Below are 20,018 nucleotides of genomic sequence, written 5' to 3'. Positions count from 1 at the left end.
TCACTCTCTCTGTGTAGCTTTCTAACAAAATTCCACATCATGAACTTCTAATAATGTTTCTTGCCCACAGATTATAATAACCTACTTCAAAATCACATCATTTCCTTTTTCTGCCTCATTTCCTTCAAAGTGAAGCATAATTTTTCTTGGACCTAGAATAAAAAATTCTAGCTGAACTAAGCAAATCATTACCAGAAATGAAATTTTATAATAATACTATTTCACAGTATTCAAAAAACATAAAACATCTGTGTGGTATTTGTTAATACATAAAAATAACCTAATATTATCGTGTACACCACCTAAGTGGAAAATTTAGTCTATAACCAGAAGTGCAAATAGAAATCCCTATAGATTCCATCTGTGTTGGGTTTTGAAGTCCTGTTGGGAACATTTAAGAACTGTGACACTGAAGTCTTAGCCAGAGGTCACAGACTTCTTGGCACAGATATTTGTTCAGCCATCACAGTATTTCAACAATTATTAAACTCACAGATCTTTAGGTGGGCCATGCCCTCTATTTTCCTGACATGCCCTTAAAGGCATTTTATTTGGCAAACCCTGATTAAGGCCCATCATTACAGAAAAGAGATCATATGATAATCAGCAGTTAAATAGGTACCTCCATCACTGACAGCCTGAAGTCCAGAGCCTGGAAAATTAAGGATACTAACAGTCACATTCAGAAATTCTTCCAGCTTGCCTACTGGACTAATTTTAAATACATACTTTCAATGTGTATGCTTAACAGTGGCCCATTTAATTAGGACTGCTGAGCTGAGTTGTTAAAAAAACATTTATAGCTGGATACTGAAAGAAGCCAGAAAAAAAGAGAATTCTTAAAAACATGTTCTATTGATATGAAAATTTGCACTAAAGTCCAAATTTCACATAATTTTTAAAAAATTAAAAACATTCAGTCGATCGTTGGTTTTTCTTCATATAAAAGGAAGTGAATTTGCTCAATGCACTATATAGAAAGGAACTAGTTTCTACTAATGTATTTTTAATGACTATTTATATATATATATACACACACATAGAGACACAAGCTTATATGCACAAACTCGGAGCAGTGACTGAGTCAACTATTACTCTTGTTTTTTTTTTTTTTTTAGCTTCATCGCAATTTCCAGGAGATTCTGTTCCACTTACAAATTAAGTCTGAGTCTAGGACCCAAATAAGAGAACACTGGAGAGGGTTTCCTAAAACATTAGTCCATGTTTCACTCCTAAGGTATTAGGTATTAGGCACTGATGAGGCACAAGCTAGCAGGCTTTAGAGCCCGAATGTTATTAATCAAGCGTTCTTTTAAGTTAACGTGGCAGACTGTGTCCATTCACACTGTGCCAGTAAGTGCATTCTTGTCTCTTGCGTCCTCTTCAGAACACAAATACAAGGCACCTTGCAGTGACTTTGCTTCTGGGGGCAGTGCCTCTGCCCCTGGACTCCCCTGGATTAGTCTCTCTGAAGGTTCAGGCGAATTCTCCCTCCATCCTGGACTCGGGTGCTGCTGGGAGACTTCCCAGAGTGAAGCACAAGGAGAAGGGAAACCCAGAGCCGATCGCGAGAGGGGGTCCTCTTGAAGGACTACTTCTTGGAGACACCTGTTGGAAAGTACTTCCTTTTCTTTGGAATTCCGCCATTTCATTCTTCTGTTCTGAAACCAGATTTTCACCTAGTAATAAAGTAATTGAACAAAATGATCACTTAACTCCACATTGCTTCAATTCAGCATTTTAAACTGTAATTTTCCCCACTGTTCATTCCACAGAATGCCTTATTATGAGAGCCAGCCTAGCAAAGTCCTTGTAGTTTTCAGTCCAGAAACATCTGAGAAATTACTTTAATATAACATCTCCACACACACTTACGAAACAAAACAACTGTGGTTAAGTTGGTGACATCCTATAAGTCGGACATCTTTCAAGACTGGTTTAACTCTCTTCAATATTTTAAAACCTCATTTAGTCTATGCTAAATTATTTATCCAAAGGAAATGTTATCAGCTAGTAATATCATCTGAGTGGTTTTTTTTTTTTTTTTTTTTTGGTGCCAGGTGTCAAGCCAGGCACTCAACATAGATTTTAAAATTTGATCCTCACAGTGACTGCAAGAAGTCCTTATTGCTCACATAAAACTGAGGCTCAAAACAATGAACTAGCTCAAGGTCACACAGTTTGTAAAATGGAAAGTACTTAGACTAGATTCAGTGACAGTCCCACTCCAGTGCTGAGGCTCCTATAAACATTCAAACTTCATCAGAAACTTTTGGAGACTAAATTAAGACTATATTTCATAATGCTTAGGTAAATTGCAGGCTTACTATAATTTCCAAGTTCGAGTACTCCCACGGCTTATCAACTTCAAAGAATTAGGCTCAATAAATTACACCTGATTGTAACGAACCTCAAAGTGCTTATGATGGTAGTTTCTTATCTGAGCCATATCTGCTCCCATCCCACTTGAGTCTTTTCTACTAACTTCCCTCTTTACCTACTATGTAATCAACTGTACCTGAGAAGAAAACACCACAATTGGTTTCCTGGTGGTTGAAAAGTCAATCACATTGCTTTCCTGCGCATTACACTGCATCCTTCTGAGTAGCTTTCTATTTTTAAAACAAAAACTGGAAAATTTTTACCTAAAGAAATAATTATTAAAGTGTACAAACCAAATACTTCTCCCAATGAAGTAAAACTCTAACTTTAACTGAGACGGTCTTTCCAGATTGGCAAAACATTCTTTCAAAGTGAGTGGCAATGTCCAAAATGGCTGCAAAAGAAGCTTATCGCAGGCAGCTGAGTCCGAAACACAGCCGTCTCAGTTACAAGGCTTTTCATAAGAAAACAGTACTACTGGGTACATACCAGAGCATTTGGTTCTGTTCATAAACTCGTTTATTATTTGCAGTAGGCATTTACTCCCAGAAAATCTGCCAAGTATTTCTAATGGGTCTTTACTAAGACAGTTACGTGTTCCCATTAGTGATTCTTGCCTTTCCATCACATCAATTATTTTCTTCTCTTGTTAGCTTTTCTGTCTAGAAAATTTTTGAGTAATATCTCAATTTGAAGAAAATCATACAAGATGTTTTTTCATAAGTGGTATCAGGACAAGAGTACCATAAGTGATACTAGGACAAATGTACGTACTTGGGGAAAATCATAAAAGGTCTGGGCTTCCCCAGTGGCTCAGTGGTAAAGAATCTGCCTGCAATGCAGGAGACCTGGGTTCAATCCCTGGGTCAGAAAGATCCCTGGAGCAGGGCATGGCAACCCATTAAACTAATCTTGCCTGCAGAATCCCATGGACAGAGGAGCCTGGTGAGCTATAGTCCACAGGGTCACAAAGAGTCAAGACATAACCGAAGCAACTTAGCACACATACATGCATAAAAGTTCTGCCTCTCAATAAAAATATCAGATAGATAAAACAGCTAAACATAAGCACAAAACTATAAAAGTTCTAGAAGAAAATATAAGAGATGATCATTACAGTCTTAGGGAGATGAATGTTTTCTTAAGCATGACACAAAACAGTAAGGCTACAAAAGAAAAGCTAGATCTGACTACATAAAAAGGAGAAACTTTTGGACAAATAAAGATGACCATAAACATATGAAAAAGCCACGAATTACCCAAAAGAATTAAAAGTAGGGACTCAAAGAGGTATTTGTACACACAGTGTTCACAGCAGCAATATTTATATTAGCCAAAAGGCAGAAGCAACCCAAATGACCATTGATGGATGAATGAATAAATTAAATGTGGTCTATATATACAATTGAATATCATTCAGCCCTAACAAGGAAGAAAGTTCTGACACATGCTACAATACAGATGGAACTTGAAGACATTATATCCAGTGAAATATGCCAGTAACAAAAGGACAAATACAGTATGATTCCACTTATATGAAGTACCTAGAGTAGTCAAATTCACAGAGACAGAAAATAGAATGTGGTTGCCAGGTGCTTGGGGTAGGGAGAAACAGGGAGTCATTGTTTAATGAGTGCAAAATTTCAGTTTTGAGCGATTAAAAAAGTTCTGGAATGGATGGTGATGATGGCTGCCTAACAATGTGAATGTACTTCATGCCACTGAATTGTACACTTCCAAAAGGTTAAAATGGTAAATTTTATGTTATGTGTATTTTACCACAAAAAAAAAAAAAAAAAAGCCACAAACTTGGAAGGGATTTCTGTGACAGCTGTTAACAGGAAAATGTTACTAACCATAATATTTCAAATATTTTGATTAACAGACAAAATAATTGCTGCATATCCATCCACAAAAAGACAATATGATAGAAATGAAATGGTATAGCCATGAGAAGTCTAAATTCAGATGAAAATAACCAGTAAAGTGATTAAAAGATTCCCAAGTTCTGATAACTAGGAAAAAAAATAACAAATACAAGATGCCAATGAAGGTGGCAACATTTTCAAAAATTTAAGTAATGGGACTATTTTTAAAAAAGGGGACTGTTCGTTAGTAGGAGTGAAATCTGACACAGTTCAATATCTTGATACAAAATTATATTTGGAAAGGAATTTTTTAATTGATTGCAATTTAAAATGTACATAAACTTTAACCTATAAGTCCCACTCCTAGTTTCCTATCTTACTTTTAATATTTTTAAAGTGCATAAATATATGTAATAGTAAAAACTAGGAGGTAACTTAAAGCTGAAGATGGCTAAGTGAATTACAGTATATCCATGTAATGGTCAGTTCTAAGACACTAAAGAAAAATGAAGTAAATATGTATGCAGATATGCAAGGATGTATCTCATGACATTTGAATGTGGGCAGGGGGGAAGCAAAGTGTAAAACAACAGTCATTGTCAACAGCATTTTCATAATAGCCAAAAAATGGGAACAATCCCAATGGCCACCGTTAGAATGGATAAACCGTGGTGTACCATGTAATACTACACAGTGATAAGTGTAAATGAGCTACTGCTACAACACAGCCACAGGGATGAATCTCACAAGATATGGTCAGTGAAAGAAGCCATACACCAAAGAATATGAACTGAGTGATATTATTTATACAAAGCACAAAAATGGGCAAACTAATCCATGCAGTTCAGTCAGGAAGGAGCAGGTAGTGCCTGGGAGCGGGTGTGCCGGGGGCACCTGGCCCCATGGTCAAATTCTACCGCCTGAGCTGTGTGCTGGTCACACAGGTGATTCGTACTGTCCTCTGGAAAACATCAAAATATGTGCAGAGTGTGATCCCATTTTTACCTAAAAATACATATATGTGCTTCTAGGTCACAGCTTCTTCCATCTGTAAAACAGAAATAACAGAAGTAGCTATTTTATTATCTGTAAATGACATCAAATGTCAGGGGATGTGGTAATCATTATGCAAGAGTCTACCTTTTTTTTTTTTTAACAGGACTTCCCAAGCAGCACTAGTGGTAAAGAACACACTTGCCAATCCAAGAGATGTAAGAGACTCTGGTTCGATCCATGGGTTGGGAAGATTCCCTGGAGGAAGAAATGGCAACCCACTCCAGTATTCTTGCCTGGAGAATCCCATGGACAGAGTAGCCTGGGAGGCTACAGCCCAAAGGGTCACAGAGAGTAGGACACAACTGAAGTGACTTAGCATGTGTTTTTTGTGTGTTTGTGCATATATGAGAAACATATAAGCTTATTTGGGAAAGGAGTACGACAAGGCTATATATTGTCACTGTGTTTATTTAACTTATATGCAGAGTACATCATGAGAAATGCTGGGCTGGGTGAATCACAAGCTGGAATCAAGATTGCCAGGAGAAATATCAACAACCTCAGATATGGAAATGATACCACTCTAATGGCAGAAAGCAAAGAAGAATTAAAGAGACTCTTGATGGGGATGAAAGAGGAGAGTGAAAAAAAAAAAAAAAAACTGGCTTAAAACTCAACATTCAAAAAACAAAGATCATGGCATCCAGTCCCATCACTTCATGGCACATAGAAGGGGAGAAAGTGGGAGCAGTGACAGATTTTATTTTCTTGGGCTCTGAAATCACTGAGGACAGTGACTAAAGCCATGAAATTAAAAGATGCTCACTCCTTGGAAGGAAAGCAATGACAAATCTAGATAGTGTATTAAAAAACAGAGATATCGCTTTGTCATCAAAGGTTTGTATACTTAGAGCTTTGGTTTTTCCAGTAGTCATGTACAGATATGAGAATTGGACCATAAAGAAGGCTGACAGCCGAACAATTGATGTTTTTGAATTGTGGTGCTGGAGAAGACTCTTGAGAGTCTCTTGGACAGCAAGAAGGTCACATCAGTCAATCCTAAAGGAAATCAATACTGAATATTCATTGGAAGGACTGATGCTGAAGCTGAAGCTCCAATACTTTGGCCATCTGATGCAAAGAGCCAACTCACTGGAAAAGACCCTGATGCTGGGAAAGATTGAGGGCAGGAGGAGAAGGGGATGACAGAGGATTAGAAAGTCAGATAGCATCATTGACTCACAGACCTGAATTTGAGCAAACCCCAGGAGATAGTGGAGAACAGAGGAGCCTAACATGCTGCAGTCCGTGGCATCACAAAGAGTTGGACACAATTTAGTGACTGAACAACAACAATGACAACATATGAAATAAGAAAATGTTAACCTACTTCTGAGCTGTTCACCAAATTCAATGAGATAAAAAACATTCTTTCCTGAGGCATTTGAATTTTAAAACCAATATAATCAACTATGTACAACTATGTGCCTATGGATAAGAACTGAGAGATAACATAAAAATATGGAAACAGTTTGTTTTCTCAGAGTGGAAATATTACAGTCAACTCCTCATAAATATTATTGAATAGGCTTGATGCAATCCTTTTTCAATAGTTCATTTTAAAGAAGATACTATGTACTATTATGGATTTTCACACTTTCTCAGAGCACTGTCAGATTAATCCTAGCCATTGTTGCTCTTTAACACCTAGGAATCCACCTGCCAATACATTTGCAAGAGACGCTGGTTTGATCCTTGGGTGGGGAAGATCCCCTGGAGAAGGGAATGGAAACCCACTCCAGTATTCTTGCCTGGGAAATCCCATGGACAGAGGAGCCTGGTGGGCTATTATTCATGGGATTGAAAAACAGTCTCACGTGACTTAGCAACTAAACAACACCTACCTCAAGTTCCAAGTCAACCAGAGGCCCCCAAACTTACAAAACTACACACTCATCCAAGCCAATGCAATGCAGGCCAGGCCTACTGAGCCCTCATGTGGTCCTTTCTCAGACCCAACAATTCCTCTGAGGACCAGAAAATTCCCATCACTAGACTCCCCAAGGATATATGGACCAGTCATATGACCGTCCCTTCCAGAGGTGGGAATTAGTGTAAGGCTCCAGAGAGATATATAAGTTTTAGAAGAACTACTGATCCTGCTCCTATATGGCAGTATAACTAACCTGCCAGGCACTGTTTCCTATATTATTGTTTTATATTCTTATCTAATTGCTCGTAAGCTTCTGCTTTGTCTTCTCAGTTGGTTGTAAACATTCCTGGGATCCAAGGAGTGTTACCTGAATCAATACTTATCAATTTTCCCTCTTACCTAGCACAGAGTGTGTTAATTGCTCAGTCACGTCCGACTCTTTGCAACCCCATGGACTGTAGCCCACCAGGCTCCTCTGTCCATGGGATTCCCAGGCAAAAATAGTGGAGTGGGTAGCCATTTCCTTCTCCAGGGGATCTTCCCGACCCAGGGATTGAACCTGTGTCTCCCACATTGCAGGCAGATTATTTACCATGAGAGCCACCTGGGAAGCTCTGAGTCTTACATAAAAGTGAGAAACTGAGGCACAGAGCAGTCAATTAAGGGCATGGGCTCACCAGTACCACACATGAGGAAAACACATACTGGCTGATCTAGGCCAACTACCCTCAACCACACCTTGTACTGCTTCCTATGACTTCAAAAAGTCAGGGGTCAGGGGGACAGATTACTTCCCTGGGGAAAGGAAGCAAGGTTAAGAAAGGTTTCATCCAAAAATAACTAGTTTAGTAACATCTGAAGTTAGAAACCAGGTCATTTGTATTGAGGGGAAATACAGAAGAACACGGTGGTTAACACAGAGCCTCTGCTAGCCCTTTAAAGCTTTTATGCTGATTCAAAAAATTCAGGTAGATGGAGCCCTGCACCAGGAAAGCCAGTTAGACAAACGAGTACCTGCTGCATTTCAGCTGCTGCCATCCCCATGAGCCAAGTGCCCCTGTGCAGTGAACAGCCTGCACAAATGTACATGGTGGTTCCAGGTTAAAGAGAATGCAAATTCCAGAGTCAGGGTGCCTGGGGTGGGGAGCTCAGCTCCAGAGCAGTTTCACTCTGTGACACTGGATCTCTGTTTACTTCTCTACATTTCCTCATCTAGAAAATGGGGATATTTCATAACAAGGATTAAATAGGAAAATGCCAGTGCCTTATACTGTTAATTATTTATAAGTAGGCCAATCTTTAAATGAAGTATGCTGCACTTCCCCAAAGGTCAGGAAGTCTCTTTCAAAATTATATGAAAAGTCATTGTACAAGAAAGGTTTGTAAAGATTGCAAACGTGAAATTACTTAACTGTACTTGACATAAGCCCACAGTACAAAATAATGACATCTATTAAGAGGTACTTATGAGTCATTCATTTATGCCTTGACTGTTGGATTGGAAATGAAGAAAAAGACAGGAAAATTGGTTCCTGCTTTTGTAGGCAATTATGCAGCCAGCTTCTCTGAAAACAGAGCAAACAATGTAATGATGTAAATGCCACAGCCTTTGCTTTTCATTTGGGAAGAATTAATCAGGCAAAAACCTAGACTTCTCAGCAAATGGACCAATTTCCAAACAGGAATTGTTGTACATATTTCCACTTACTAAAAAATTATGAGAATCATTTCAATAATGCTTTGGGGTCCTGTATTATGCTTAGTACAAGGAACAGTTGCCAAATGAATGGATTTCATTGGATTCCTTCAGAAATCAGGAGCTGTGTGCTGATCACACATCTTCCTGCTCATCAGTACCTGTGATTCTTTTAGTCCCAAGTTGATGGCAAGTTTCTTTCGGTCTGTTTTGCTGATATATTTCTGCTTCTGAAACATTTTCTCCAGAGCCTTTCTCTGGTCCTCAGAAAAGACAGCTCTTCTTAAAATGCCCCTCCGAACTTTGGAAGTAGATTCTTGGGTCAGAAGAGGCAGTACACTCTCTTCTCCTAGAGGGAAAAAATAATACAAAAAGCTCCGTTAGCTTTGGGAGGAGAATTCCACTCATATTCCCCAGAACCGTATCCTCCACCTCTTTGCCATGGCCAAATTATCTCATCTCTGAACTCTGCACACGTAGAGTGCTTCTTAACCTCTTTTTGGTCATGGACTCCATTGAGAATCTGATAAAAGTTCTTTGCTCCCCACTGGGGGAACAAAAACAACATACAGACGCTTGCCTTCACAATTTTGCATGCCATCTCCGAAAGTCCACGGTCCCAGTTACAAAGCTCCAATGTAGAACAAGTGATAGATGGTTTAAATACTTGATTTTCTCTAATTCTTCATTTATTTATTCATTTATTGTCTCAAATTGTTGAGCACTTACCATATGCCAGGCACTCTCTGCTCAATACCACACAACGAGAAGTAAGACATATGTTTTATCATACTCATTACCTATAAAATCAAGGGGAGGCATTTACTGAACTAGCATCACAAGTGTGATGAAGTATTCCTAAGGAGGGTTCCTTAGGAACACAAAACAATGGGTCTAACCTTAATCTGGGATGTCAGGGAAAGCGTGCAAGAGTCGGAGATGTTTAATATGAGAAGGAAGGTTTGGAAGACTTCCAATCACCTCCTACCTTCTCAGTTCAGTTGGTTATCAACTCCTTCAGGGCAGAGACACTACTTTTTCTGCCTTTTTTTGGTTGGCACAACACTGGTTCCCAGCCTCTGTGAGTTTCATTCATCATTCACCATTCATTCGTTCATTCAGTTTTCTAGTAGTGGTAGGCAGAATTATGTCCTTTCCAAAGATGCCCATGTCCTAATCCTCAGAGCACATGAATATGCTACATTAAATATCAAGGGGGAATTAAGGTTGCAAATGGAATTATGGTTGCTAATCAGCTGACCTTGCAATTGGGAGAGTATCTTGGAGAATCCAGGTAGGTCCAATGTAAGTGGAAGAGGGAGACAAAAAGGAAGTCACAGTCAGAGTTTTGAAGATGTCACACTTCTTCCTTTGAATATTGGAAGAAGGGGTGATAAGCCAAGAAATGCAGGCAGTCACTGGAAACTGGAAAGGCAAGGAAACAAATTCTCCCCTAGAGCCTCCAGAAGAAATGCAGCCCTGCCGACACCTGGATTTTTAATCCAGTGAGACCCATTTCAGGCTTCTGACCTCTGTGACTGTAAGACAGTAAGTTTGTGTTGTTTTAAGATGCAGGTTTATGGAAATTGTTACAGCAGCAAGAAGACACTAGGACACTGGGTATCAGACTCACTGGGCTAACTGCTGAGGAAACCAGACAAAAAGTACGTGGTCCCTGCCACTAGGAGTTCACCTTCTCATGGCAGGACCAACACACGAACATCACTCCAGAATACAAGCACGAGGAGAGCAGGGTCTCCAGCTTACAGTTGTAGCTGGTATGCATTTTGGTGCTTAATAATTATTTCTAAATAAAGAAGCAAATGAATGTCTTAAGTACTAGAATAGAATGATCTCAAAAATGCTCTGGCATTACAAAAAATGAAGTGATGAGTTCAGAGAAAACAGGCTGAATCAGGTCTAAAAGAACAATTCAGTTCCAGAGAAAAGGAACTAAGGCCAACCCAGGCATACTTCAAAATACTAAGGCACAAGGGAATAAAGTGTTGCCAAAGAAAAGTAGTCCCTTGGACTGCAAGGAGACCAAACCAGTCACTCCTGAAGGAAATCAACCCTGAATAGTCATTGGAAGGACTGATGCTGAAGCTTCAATACTTCGGCCACCTGATGCAAAGAGCTGACTCATTGGAAAAGACTCTGATGCTGGGAAAGATTGAGGGCAGGAGGAGAAGGGGACAACAGAGAATGATATGGTTGGATGGCATCACTGACTCAATGGACATGAGTTTGAGCAAACTCTGGGAGACAGTGAAGAACAGGGAAGCCTGGCATGCTGCAGTCCACGGGGTCACAAAGAGTCGGATGTGGCTTAGCAACTGATCAACAACAAGGAAAAGTAAACAGTCAGCAAGGCCAAGGAACGGCCTAAAGCAGAGGGTACAAGCTAGAAACCATATCCAGCCTGGAGGTGTGCTTTGTTTGGTCTTAGACTGTTGGTAAAAAAATTCTGATTTAGCTGTTCATAATTAATAATTGGGAGGTTTTATTTGAAGCTCAGGTTTTCAACATATTTTCAAAGGTAACCTCACTGAGCTTACCTTCCCACAGAGCAAAGAGTTACCAGGGTGAGTGGCAGATGCCCCTTACAGGAAGCACGTGATCCCCCAGTTTGCCATAGCCTCATTAACTTGCTTTATACCTGTCAGGCTCTTGAAGACATCTGGACCTGTGGTGTAGAGGTTATGGAATGGAGTGGAATCAGACTGAAGAGGTCTACAAGGGTCTGGAACATTATCCAATAGGTGGTGAACATCAACAGAATGTGTTTAAGCAGGATGTGACATGATAATAATAAACATACACTGAGCACTTCCTCTGTCCTCATACTTGCCCTGTATTAAGCAGCTGATATGCACTATTCCATTTAATTCTCCAAACCTAACTATGCCACGAATGCTATTATTCTCTGCATTTTAAAGATGCATAAAAGGAAGCTTAGGTAGCTTAAGGAACTTTGTCCAGAGACTTATTCCAAAACAAATGCTCTTAAACCTACACAGTACTGACACAATACTGACTTGTATTTTAGAAGAAAAATGTCAATAAATGGATAAATCTTGTCAATTCTACCTTTGTAATATAATTGCTTTCTTTCCTATTTGTCTAAAAGATTCGTAAACAACTTCCAGCTAGTCTCTCAGCTCTGGGTTACGTCTCATTCTCATTCATCCTGACATTCCCAGAAGAAACACTGGCCTCTCGCTCTTTCTTTGAGCTCTACAACACTAATTAAAATCTCCATAGAAATGCCATAATCCTTGGGATGTAATGAAGCCCAATTCTTTACAAAGTTCTAGTTTTACTGATGCCTTTTCGATTCATCAAAGTGTGGGATCTTGGTTAATTCTCCATCTATAGCACCAGTTACTTTTGCCTGCCTCACACCAAGGTCATATCTTAAAGTCAGGCTTTGGCAACTGGATTCACTATTTCTTTCTCAGAGGCTTAAATAGGTTTATGCAATACTGGTCAAGGCTCAGTGGTAAAAGAATCCACCTGCCAATGCAGGAGACACCAGTTCAATCCCTGAGTGAGGAAGACCCCCTGGAAGAAGGTATGGCAACCCACTCCAGTATTCTTGCCTGAAGAATCTCATGGACATGGAGATGAGCTTGGCGGGCTATACAGTTCATAGGGCCACAGAGAGTCAGATATGACGGGGTGTACACACACACACACACACACACACACACACACACGCAATATTGGTCAATAATATCGATAAAAATAGTATGGACATCTCAATATGTTCATGTATTTCTAAATGCTTTTCTTCTCTGAACTATCCTTGGTATAGATACCACAGAAATTAGCCCTCTGCATTTTATTTCAGAGCACAGATTCATCTGTTGAGATGGTGTCTCTCTAGGAAGCCTCAGGACAGAGGACTCTGGAGGATGGGAAAACTAGGTTTAGACCTCGGCACATACCTGTGTGATTTGGAGAGAGTTACTCACTCGTTCAGCTTACTTTACAGAGTTGTTCTAAGGATTTGATGAAATAGCACAAGACAACTTCCAGTGCTGAGCCCACAATAAAGATCATCATATACTAAAGACATCTGATCAGATGAAAAAGTGTTCAAAGCAGTGAAGGTTCAATGTGGCACAAAAGGTAGAATTAAATGGTAGCAAGACCTTTTGAATCCAAATTCTTGGCTCTCTCCTCTGTCCCCCACTGTTTCTTGGTGGGTCAAGATTGTGAAGAAAGAAACATTTATGAACACAGCCAGAGCTTCTGCTTGTGACTATGGGCTTCTGCTCCCTGTCCTTGGTCAGGACCACGTGGCATCTCCGATATAGCCTGGCAACAGTGTCCTCAAATTCCAGCGTGCCCTTCTCACTTCATATTTTGATCTGTAATTCTTAATTTATAAATGTATCCAATCTACCATTATTATAGCCATACATATTAAAATTAGGGGAAAAAACTTAAATACCCAAAGGTAATGAAATGCATAAGCACATCATGTTATACCTACTAAGTGAAAATTTAAAGAACCGTTAAAGATGACTAGGAAGATCAGGCAGCAGCAAGAAAAATACACTATATGGTATATAAGATACATATCATGCTCAAGCTAAGTAAAAATGCAGAGGAAAAAAGACTGATAAAGCAAAAATAAAAACTAAGAGAGGCTATCATCATACCGTTATAGACAAATAATGCATCTCCACTCTACATTTTACCTCTGATTCAGTTTTATTAGGAAAACAAGCAAACATTGTAGCAACCTTTGGGGGAGAATCTAGCCAAGTAATTGAATCATCACTGAGTGAAAACTGAAAACCCAACTGATGAACCCACTCCATCCTTCAGATGTTCATATTTGATAAGGAGAAGTGTGAGAAGGCTAGGATCAGACATAGTACAAAGAGAGAAACACCCACAGACCACCGCACAGAGAACTTTTAAGCACCAGGTGAGAAGCCCTTTAGTTTTGGAGGCCAACAGAGTAAGTCTTGAGAGAGATGTGCTACCAAAGGACTAGCAATTCCTCTTGTGGGAAACCTCAACAATGGGGCAGAGAGAGCAACTGACATCTGCAGAAGCTTGAGTGTGGTGAGGACAAGGGCGAGACACGGTGAATCCAGGAAGCTCAGAGCTTGGTGCTTCTAGAGGATGCAGGGGATGAGCAGGAGGAACACAGGACATTAGCTGGGAGGTAGAGTAGGACCAGGAGTGATTCAAACAAATTTAGGATATACCTTGCCACAGTGGAAAGTCTTCTGAGGACCTTGCATTTCAGAAGGTCAATACTTTCTGAGTTAATACAACTTCTTATTTATTTTTAACTGACGTATAGTTGATTTACAGTGTTGTGTTAGTTTCAAGTGTACATCACAATGATTCAGTTATACACACATATGTATGTACACATAAGTGAAGTGAAAGTCACTCAGTCGTGTCCGACTCTTTGCAACCCCATGGACTATACGGTCCATGAAATTTTCCAGGCCAGGTTATTGGAGTGGGTAGCTGTTCCCTTCTCTAGGGGATCTTCCCAACCCAGGGATCAAACCCAGGTCTCCGACATTGCACGTGGATTCTTTACCAGCTGACCACCAGGGAAGCCCAAGAATACTGGAATGGGTAGCTATCCCTTCTCCAGCAGATCTTCCTGACCCAGGAATCAAACCACAGTCTCCTTCATTGCAGACAGATTCTTTACCAACTGAGCTATGAGGGAAGCCAGGATGTACACATACACACATACATACACATATATGTACGCACATATATGTGTGTGTGTATTCTCAGTCTCTCAGTCATATCCAACTACTGTAACCCATGGACTGTAGCCTGCCAGGCTCCTCTGTCCATGGGGTTTTCTAGGCAAGAACACTGGAGTGGGTTGCCACTTCCTACTTCAGGGGATCTTCCCAACTCAGGGGTTGAACCCAGGTCTCCTGTATCTCCTGCATTGGCAGGCAGATTCTTTATCACTGAGCCACTTGGGAAGCCGCATATTTTATAATACAACTTCTTAAATCTATATAAAAATACAAACAAATTTATGGCCCAATATAAGCTAGTTTAAATTTTTTTTCCTACATTTGTTATAAATCAAGGTTTTGTAGATAGGGGTCATAATTCTACTCATTTAGTACTTTCTTCACTAAAATCTAAATGTTTACATAAAACAATGTGGGTAACACTTTTAAATTCCCCTAAGACTTTTTAATAGGAACCCACAGATTTTCCTATTATGTTTTCTATTGATCTATGTTAAGAATAGAAAGAAGAGCCCCATCAAAGAGATCTACAAATACAATAGTCTCACCAGTGTGAAGGGTGAGAATACACACAGACCAGACCTCATCTCTAAAAGAGAGACCTTCAGAGTAGTTGTGAGGATCAGAGGGTTAACTCCTTGGTCTGGTCCTCAGGATTCGGTGCTCTATAGCAAAAATACAACCACTGGACAAAAGCCACAGCAAATATAAAGAATATTCCATTCTTCTTTTGTCTGCTAGTTGCTTGGTTTTCCAAAGTTCTGCTCTCAATACATGAATCATGACTGTTTGCATAAATAGACGTGGCTCAGTTTCCTACAAGAAGCATGAGACAAGATGCTGCTTCCACAATGGCTGCCTCTTTCCACATCTCCCCTGGGAGTCTTTTGTGGGCTTTCTCTGGATCTAACCATAAACCAATGATGAACTTACCCCATTTTCCTACCTTCTAAATCTAGGAATATGAGCTCAAATTTACACCTGCAAAACAGACATAGGGACTTCAAGAACTGGATGGTGATTTAAAAGTCTCTCAAGAGCTATTAAAAAGTTACAAGCAACGAATACCTCTGATTATTCCTAAATTCATGACACAAATCTGATTTTTATGGAAACTTATAGGTGACAATAATAAATAAATACTATAAAATAACAATGAACAGATACAAAGATTAGAGCATGCCTAGATAAGAGGCTTTAGAAGCCAGGGCCATCAACTCAAGGTACTAGAGACTCTGCCAATTTGCAGATGTCAGTATATTATTTTATAGTGTGATTTCCATATATATTTGGGGCTCAGTATGTGATGCTATATGTGCCAACAATAAGCAGTATGTCATGAAATCTTTACCACAATCCCAAGAAGAAGATATTAGCATCCTCATTTCCATAGGAAAAAAAAACTGAGGCTCTGAAAAGACAACTTCTGCAATTGAGACATCACATGCAAGCTGAGTGAGCACAACCAACACCCTTTAAAACTATACCGAAGATGGTCAAAGTTACAGATGGTCGTGGAAAGAGGTCAGAAGGTGGGGAGAGTCATTAAAATGTCAGAATGACCTAGGATAACAAAGTTTTCACAGGTATAATCCCCAGCATCTTGCGACGGGCCCCCTGTACCACCTCCACCCCCAGGGAATCCCTATGTGACGTGAGCCTTACAAAAGGCACTTCAAATGGAGGTGTGCTGTTTGTGAATGATACAGGGTGATGAACAATAGAGAAAAATGCAGTAGATAAACTGGTGGCGGTCTCTGTCTAGCCCAGGGTAGGCTACTACTACTTATAAACATTTGGGGAGAAAGAAAACTCCATTCTAGAAATGTTACTTGAATACTTTTCACTGCCTCTGTGGAATTGTTGAATAGAGCCATCAACTTGGAAAAGCTATTGTCTTTGAGTCTCTGATGCCTTTAAACCTTCTTCCTGGTTGACTGTCATGTATCTATAGAGTACCCTCCCTTCACTATTGAGAAGTCAAAACCTACGTTCAACTCATCACACAAACTCATTTACATGTTCAGCACAATAACTAGACTAGTTATCTATTATCACAATATGCTGCATCCTTCTGAAAATCTTAGAGTTCTAAAGTTAAATCCTCATAAAAGAAGCTCTCAGGCAGCCTTTTATGGATTTCCATAGGTTTTGATGGGGCTTCCCAAGTGGCGCTAGTGGTAAAGAACTTGCCTGCCAATGCAGGAGACATAGAGATGCAAGTTTGATCCCTAGGTCAAGAAGATCCTCTGGAGGAGGGCATGGCAACCTACTCCAATACTCTTGCCTAGAGAATCCCTGGACAAAGGAGCCTGGCAGGCTATAGTATGTAGGGTCATAAAGAGTCAGACACGACTAAAGCAACTTAGCATGCATGCATAGGTCTTGTTCAGTTCCCCACACCTACTGACCACTCCAGCTGAGAGCAGAACACAGCCAGGACAGGTGTGTTTATCAAGGTGTGTGCCCAACAGAGCATCGCCACCTTGGAAAGTGACACTCTTAGGACCAACCTACAATAATAACAAGGTCCCTTTCCTGCTGCCTTCAACACAATTCTAAATTCAAATTTCAAGAGTATATTATATTCTTTTAAGTTTTAACAAGGAAGGGAAGATAGTAAAATTATTTCTAAATGCAGAATCTAAGTTCATCAACCAAGAAAGCTAAAACAATTTATTCCAGAATAGTATTTCCTCACTCATATCTTCATAATGCTGCTCCAAATTTAAACTTTGTTTTTTAATGCATAAAATTCTTGAAAGGTTAAATTCAAGTTGGGTATTCAAAGACAAAGAAATAATGATTTAATTCAATGAGATATTCTACATAATTAAGACACCTACACATTTTCATGTAGTCTTTTTCTTAAAGTCATTCTCTGCATAATTTCCACAACTTTCCATTTCATTTTAGCTGAGCTGTATGCTATTTTGAAAGGAACCTTATGAATACACTATCAAAGATTTTCCTTACACTGATTTGGGGAAGAGGAGAATTTACCACTGCCTTTTAATTTTTCCCCACTGTAAGGATTGCGCTTAAATAGCTAATTAAACTATTTATTATATGTGAGAAGGGCACTGGATGAATGATTGTTTCCACATTGCAACAAGTCAATCATAAATCTAACAGGTTAACAAGAAAAACTAAATCAATTTTAAACAAGTGAATCATGTAAAGAATCAAAAAGATATTTCTCTTGCTATGGATGTGTTGATCTAATCCTAAACTTTTAGAAATAGTGAAATCAATATTGTGGAACAATGATGAGGGCCACTGATTTTACTACTTATTAAAATTTTGAGTATAAACCATAATTTTGGCTATCCAGGCTGAAACTAAATACAAAATTACTTGGACAGTTCATTTTCCTTCTTTTGTGCAAATGGAAAAAAAATTAAATTCCTGGGCATAAAATCATTCTTATTATTAAAAACAAGAAGAAGAAAAGCCAAAGTGAAAGTGAAGTCGCTCAGTCGTGTCCAACTCTTAGCGACCCCATGGACTGCAGCCTACCAGGCTCCTCCATCCATGGGATTTTCCAGGCAAGAGTACTGGATTGAGGTGCCATTGCCTTCTCCAAAGAAAAGCCAAAAAATGCCTTAAATAAAAACCTTACCGGGCAGTTGTAAGCTTTATCAACTGTTCCTTGGTATCATGAGAATTTATGTAAAATTCTTACTGACAGCTGAAATCTACCATTTCATTATTATTTGCTCCTAATACAATGAACAGTATACATAAGAATATAAGAAATTCACTTCAGATTTATCACTAATGAGGTGCCATCCTTTTTATTAAGAACACTGGTGGCATCTCTAAGCTGTTTTAAAATGGCAACCTAGAAATGGAGACAAATGTCAGTCTGAGCAGCGCTGATTTTCCACTTGTATGTTTTATTAAATAAATGAGATAAACACAGGGCTTTATAAGCTTCCAGGAATAAACACCACAATTTACAACAGCCATACTAAAGGCACAAAGTGGGAAGGGCCGAGAACCAGATGGAGAATAAAGAGACTTGCTTAGAGTGATTTTTTTTTTCAAACAATCGAGAAGATGAACTTGTCTAGGAAATAACTTTCGACTCACTTTTATGGGCTTTATTTATTAAACTGGCCTGGGCACCAGAATACTTTTACAGCCTAGAAACTCTTTTTTTTTTTTTTTTCACACATCATTGAGTTTTTTTTTTTTTTAAACTTTACATAATTGTATTAGTTTTGCCAAATATCAAAATGAATCCATCAAAACACTACTATAAAATGAATACACTCACACACACATGAATGTCCACCTGTCACATGGAGTGTTTTGATCCATTGCCTCCTACCTAAACTGCACTGCCAGAGACTTTCTAAAGTAGAAGACCAGTGTTATACCAAGCTGAAATCACTGAAACTAGGTGTGGGAACTCTTTCAATCTCCACCCCTGGGATATCACACTGAAGATTAATTCCACAGAGATGCCACCACGCTGCGCTATCAGATGTTTGGGGTGTAAGTCTCTGCTCCAGCCGTTCTTTTCCGATACTCTAATATATGGTGATAAATGTTTCCTTAATCTGTACAACATTTTTCAATTACCCTCATAGGAGACCACCTTGAAGGAGCGAGTAAAAGGTTTAGTCATGGTTTCTATTTTTCTATTTGAATCAATACATTCTAGTTAAATGGACAATTAATAGGTCACTTCCAAAATAGAAGTGTATCAGTCCTGGTTAATAAACGATCCCCACAGTGGATAATGGGCCCTATGTATTCAGCAAGCCCTGTATACACTCAGCTCATCCACTAAATCCCCTTTCAGGTGGACAGGGTTATATGGGAAGATGAGCTGGAACGAGTCTATAAAAGTCAGTTTCATTCACTGCTTTATTTTTCAGCCAAGTGCTTTAAATGGTGTCCAGAAATTCACTTGGAATGTGAGACAGGAGAAAAGGCTGACACACAGAGCCTCACTTTATGACCATACAAAAGGGCAACTGACCCTTGCCCGAGCCTTTTCCCTGTGAAATGGTTCCGAAAGTTCATCTGCACAGTGAAAAATCGTGGTGAGGTCGCGTGTGGATGAGTCAAGTGAAAGTGGCGATTGGTCACGGGTCTGCCACCCATTGTGGCCGGGGCTCGGCCATGTAAAGTGCCCTGTGGGAAAGTATCAGCCCCCTAAAGAGATGCTCAGAAGCCTGCAGCTCATTAAACGGCCAGCATTTGCTGCCTCACTTGTCAGGAATCATTCTGTTGGGCAACTGCTCTCCTAAAACATTCATAAAACACATGCAGAGAGGCAACAGAGATCTGAATTCAACCATGATGCAGCTCTGGACTTCAGCCTGACTGTACTCCTAGCTCACTCTTCACCTGACAGAGCTGTTAACCTGAAT

General features: G+C 39.5%; 1 protein-coding gene across 1 annotated transcript in view; it reads right to left on the bottom strand.

Moving 5' to 3' along the window:
• Positions 1–1,100: 1,100 nt before the first annotated feature.
• DBX2 (developing brain homeobox 2) overlaps positions 1,101–20,018 on the bottom strand; it is a 37,195-nt gene continuing 18,277 nt past the window's right edge. Inside the window, 2 exon segments of the mRNA NM_001075461.1 lie at positions 1,101–1,679; positions 9,037–9,224. Of these exon segments, the coding sequence (NP_001068929.1) occupies positions 1,341–1,679; positions 9,037–9,224 (527 nt within the window). The 3' untranslated portion in view covers positions 1,101–1,340.

The sequence above is a fragment of the Bos taurus genome, chromosome 5 (assembly GCF_002263795.3).
Source record: "Bos taurus isolate L1 Dominette 01449 registration number 42190680 breed Hereford chromosome 5, ARS-UCD2.0, whole genome shotgun sequence".
Classification (NCBI taxonomy): domain Eukaryota; kingdom Metazoa; phylum Chordata; class Mammalia; order Artiodactyla; family Bovidae; genus Bos; species Bos taurus.
This window is presented reverse-complemented; position numbering and strand designations above follow the sequence as displayed.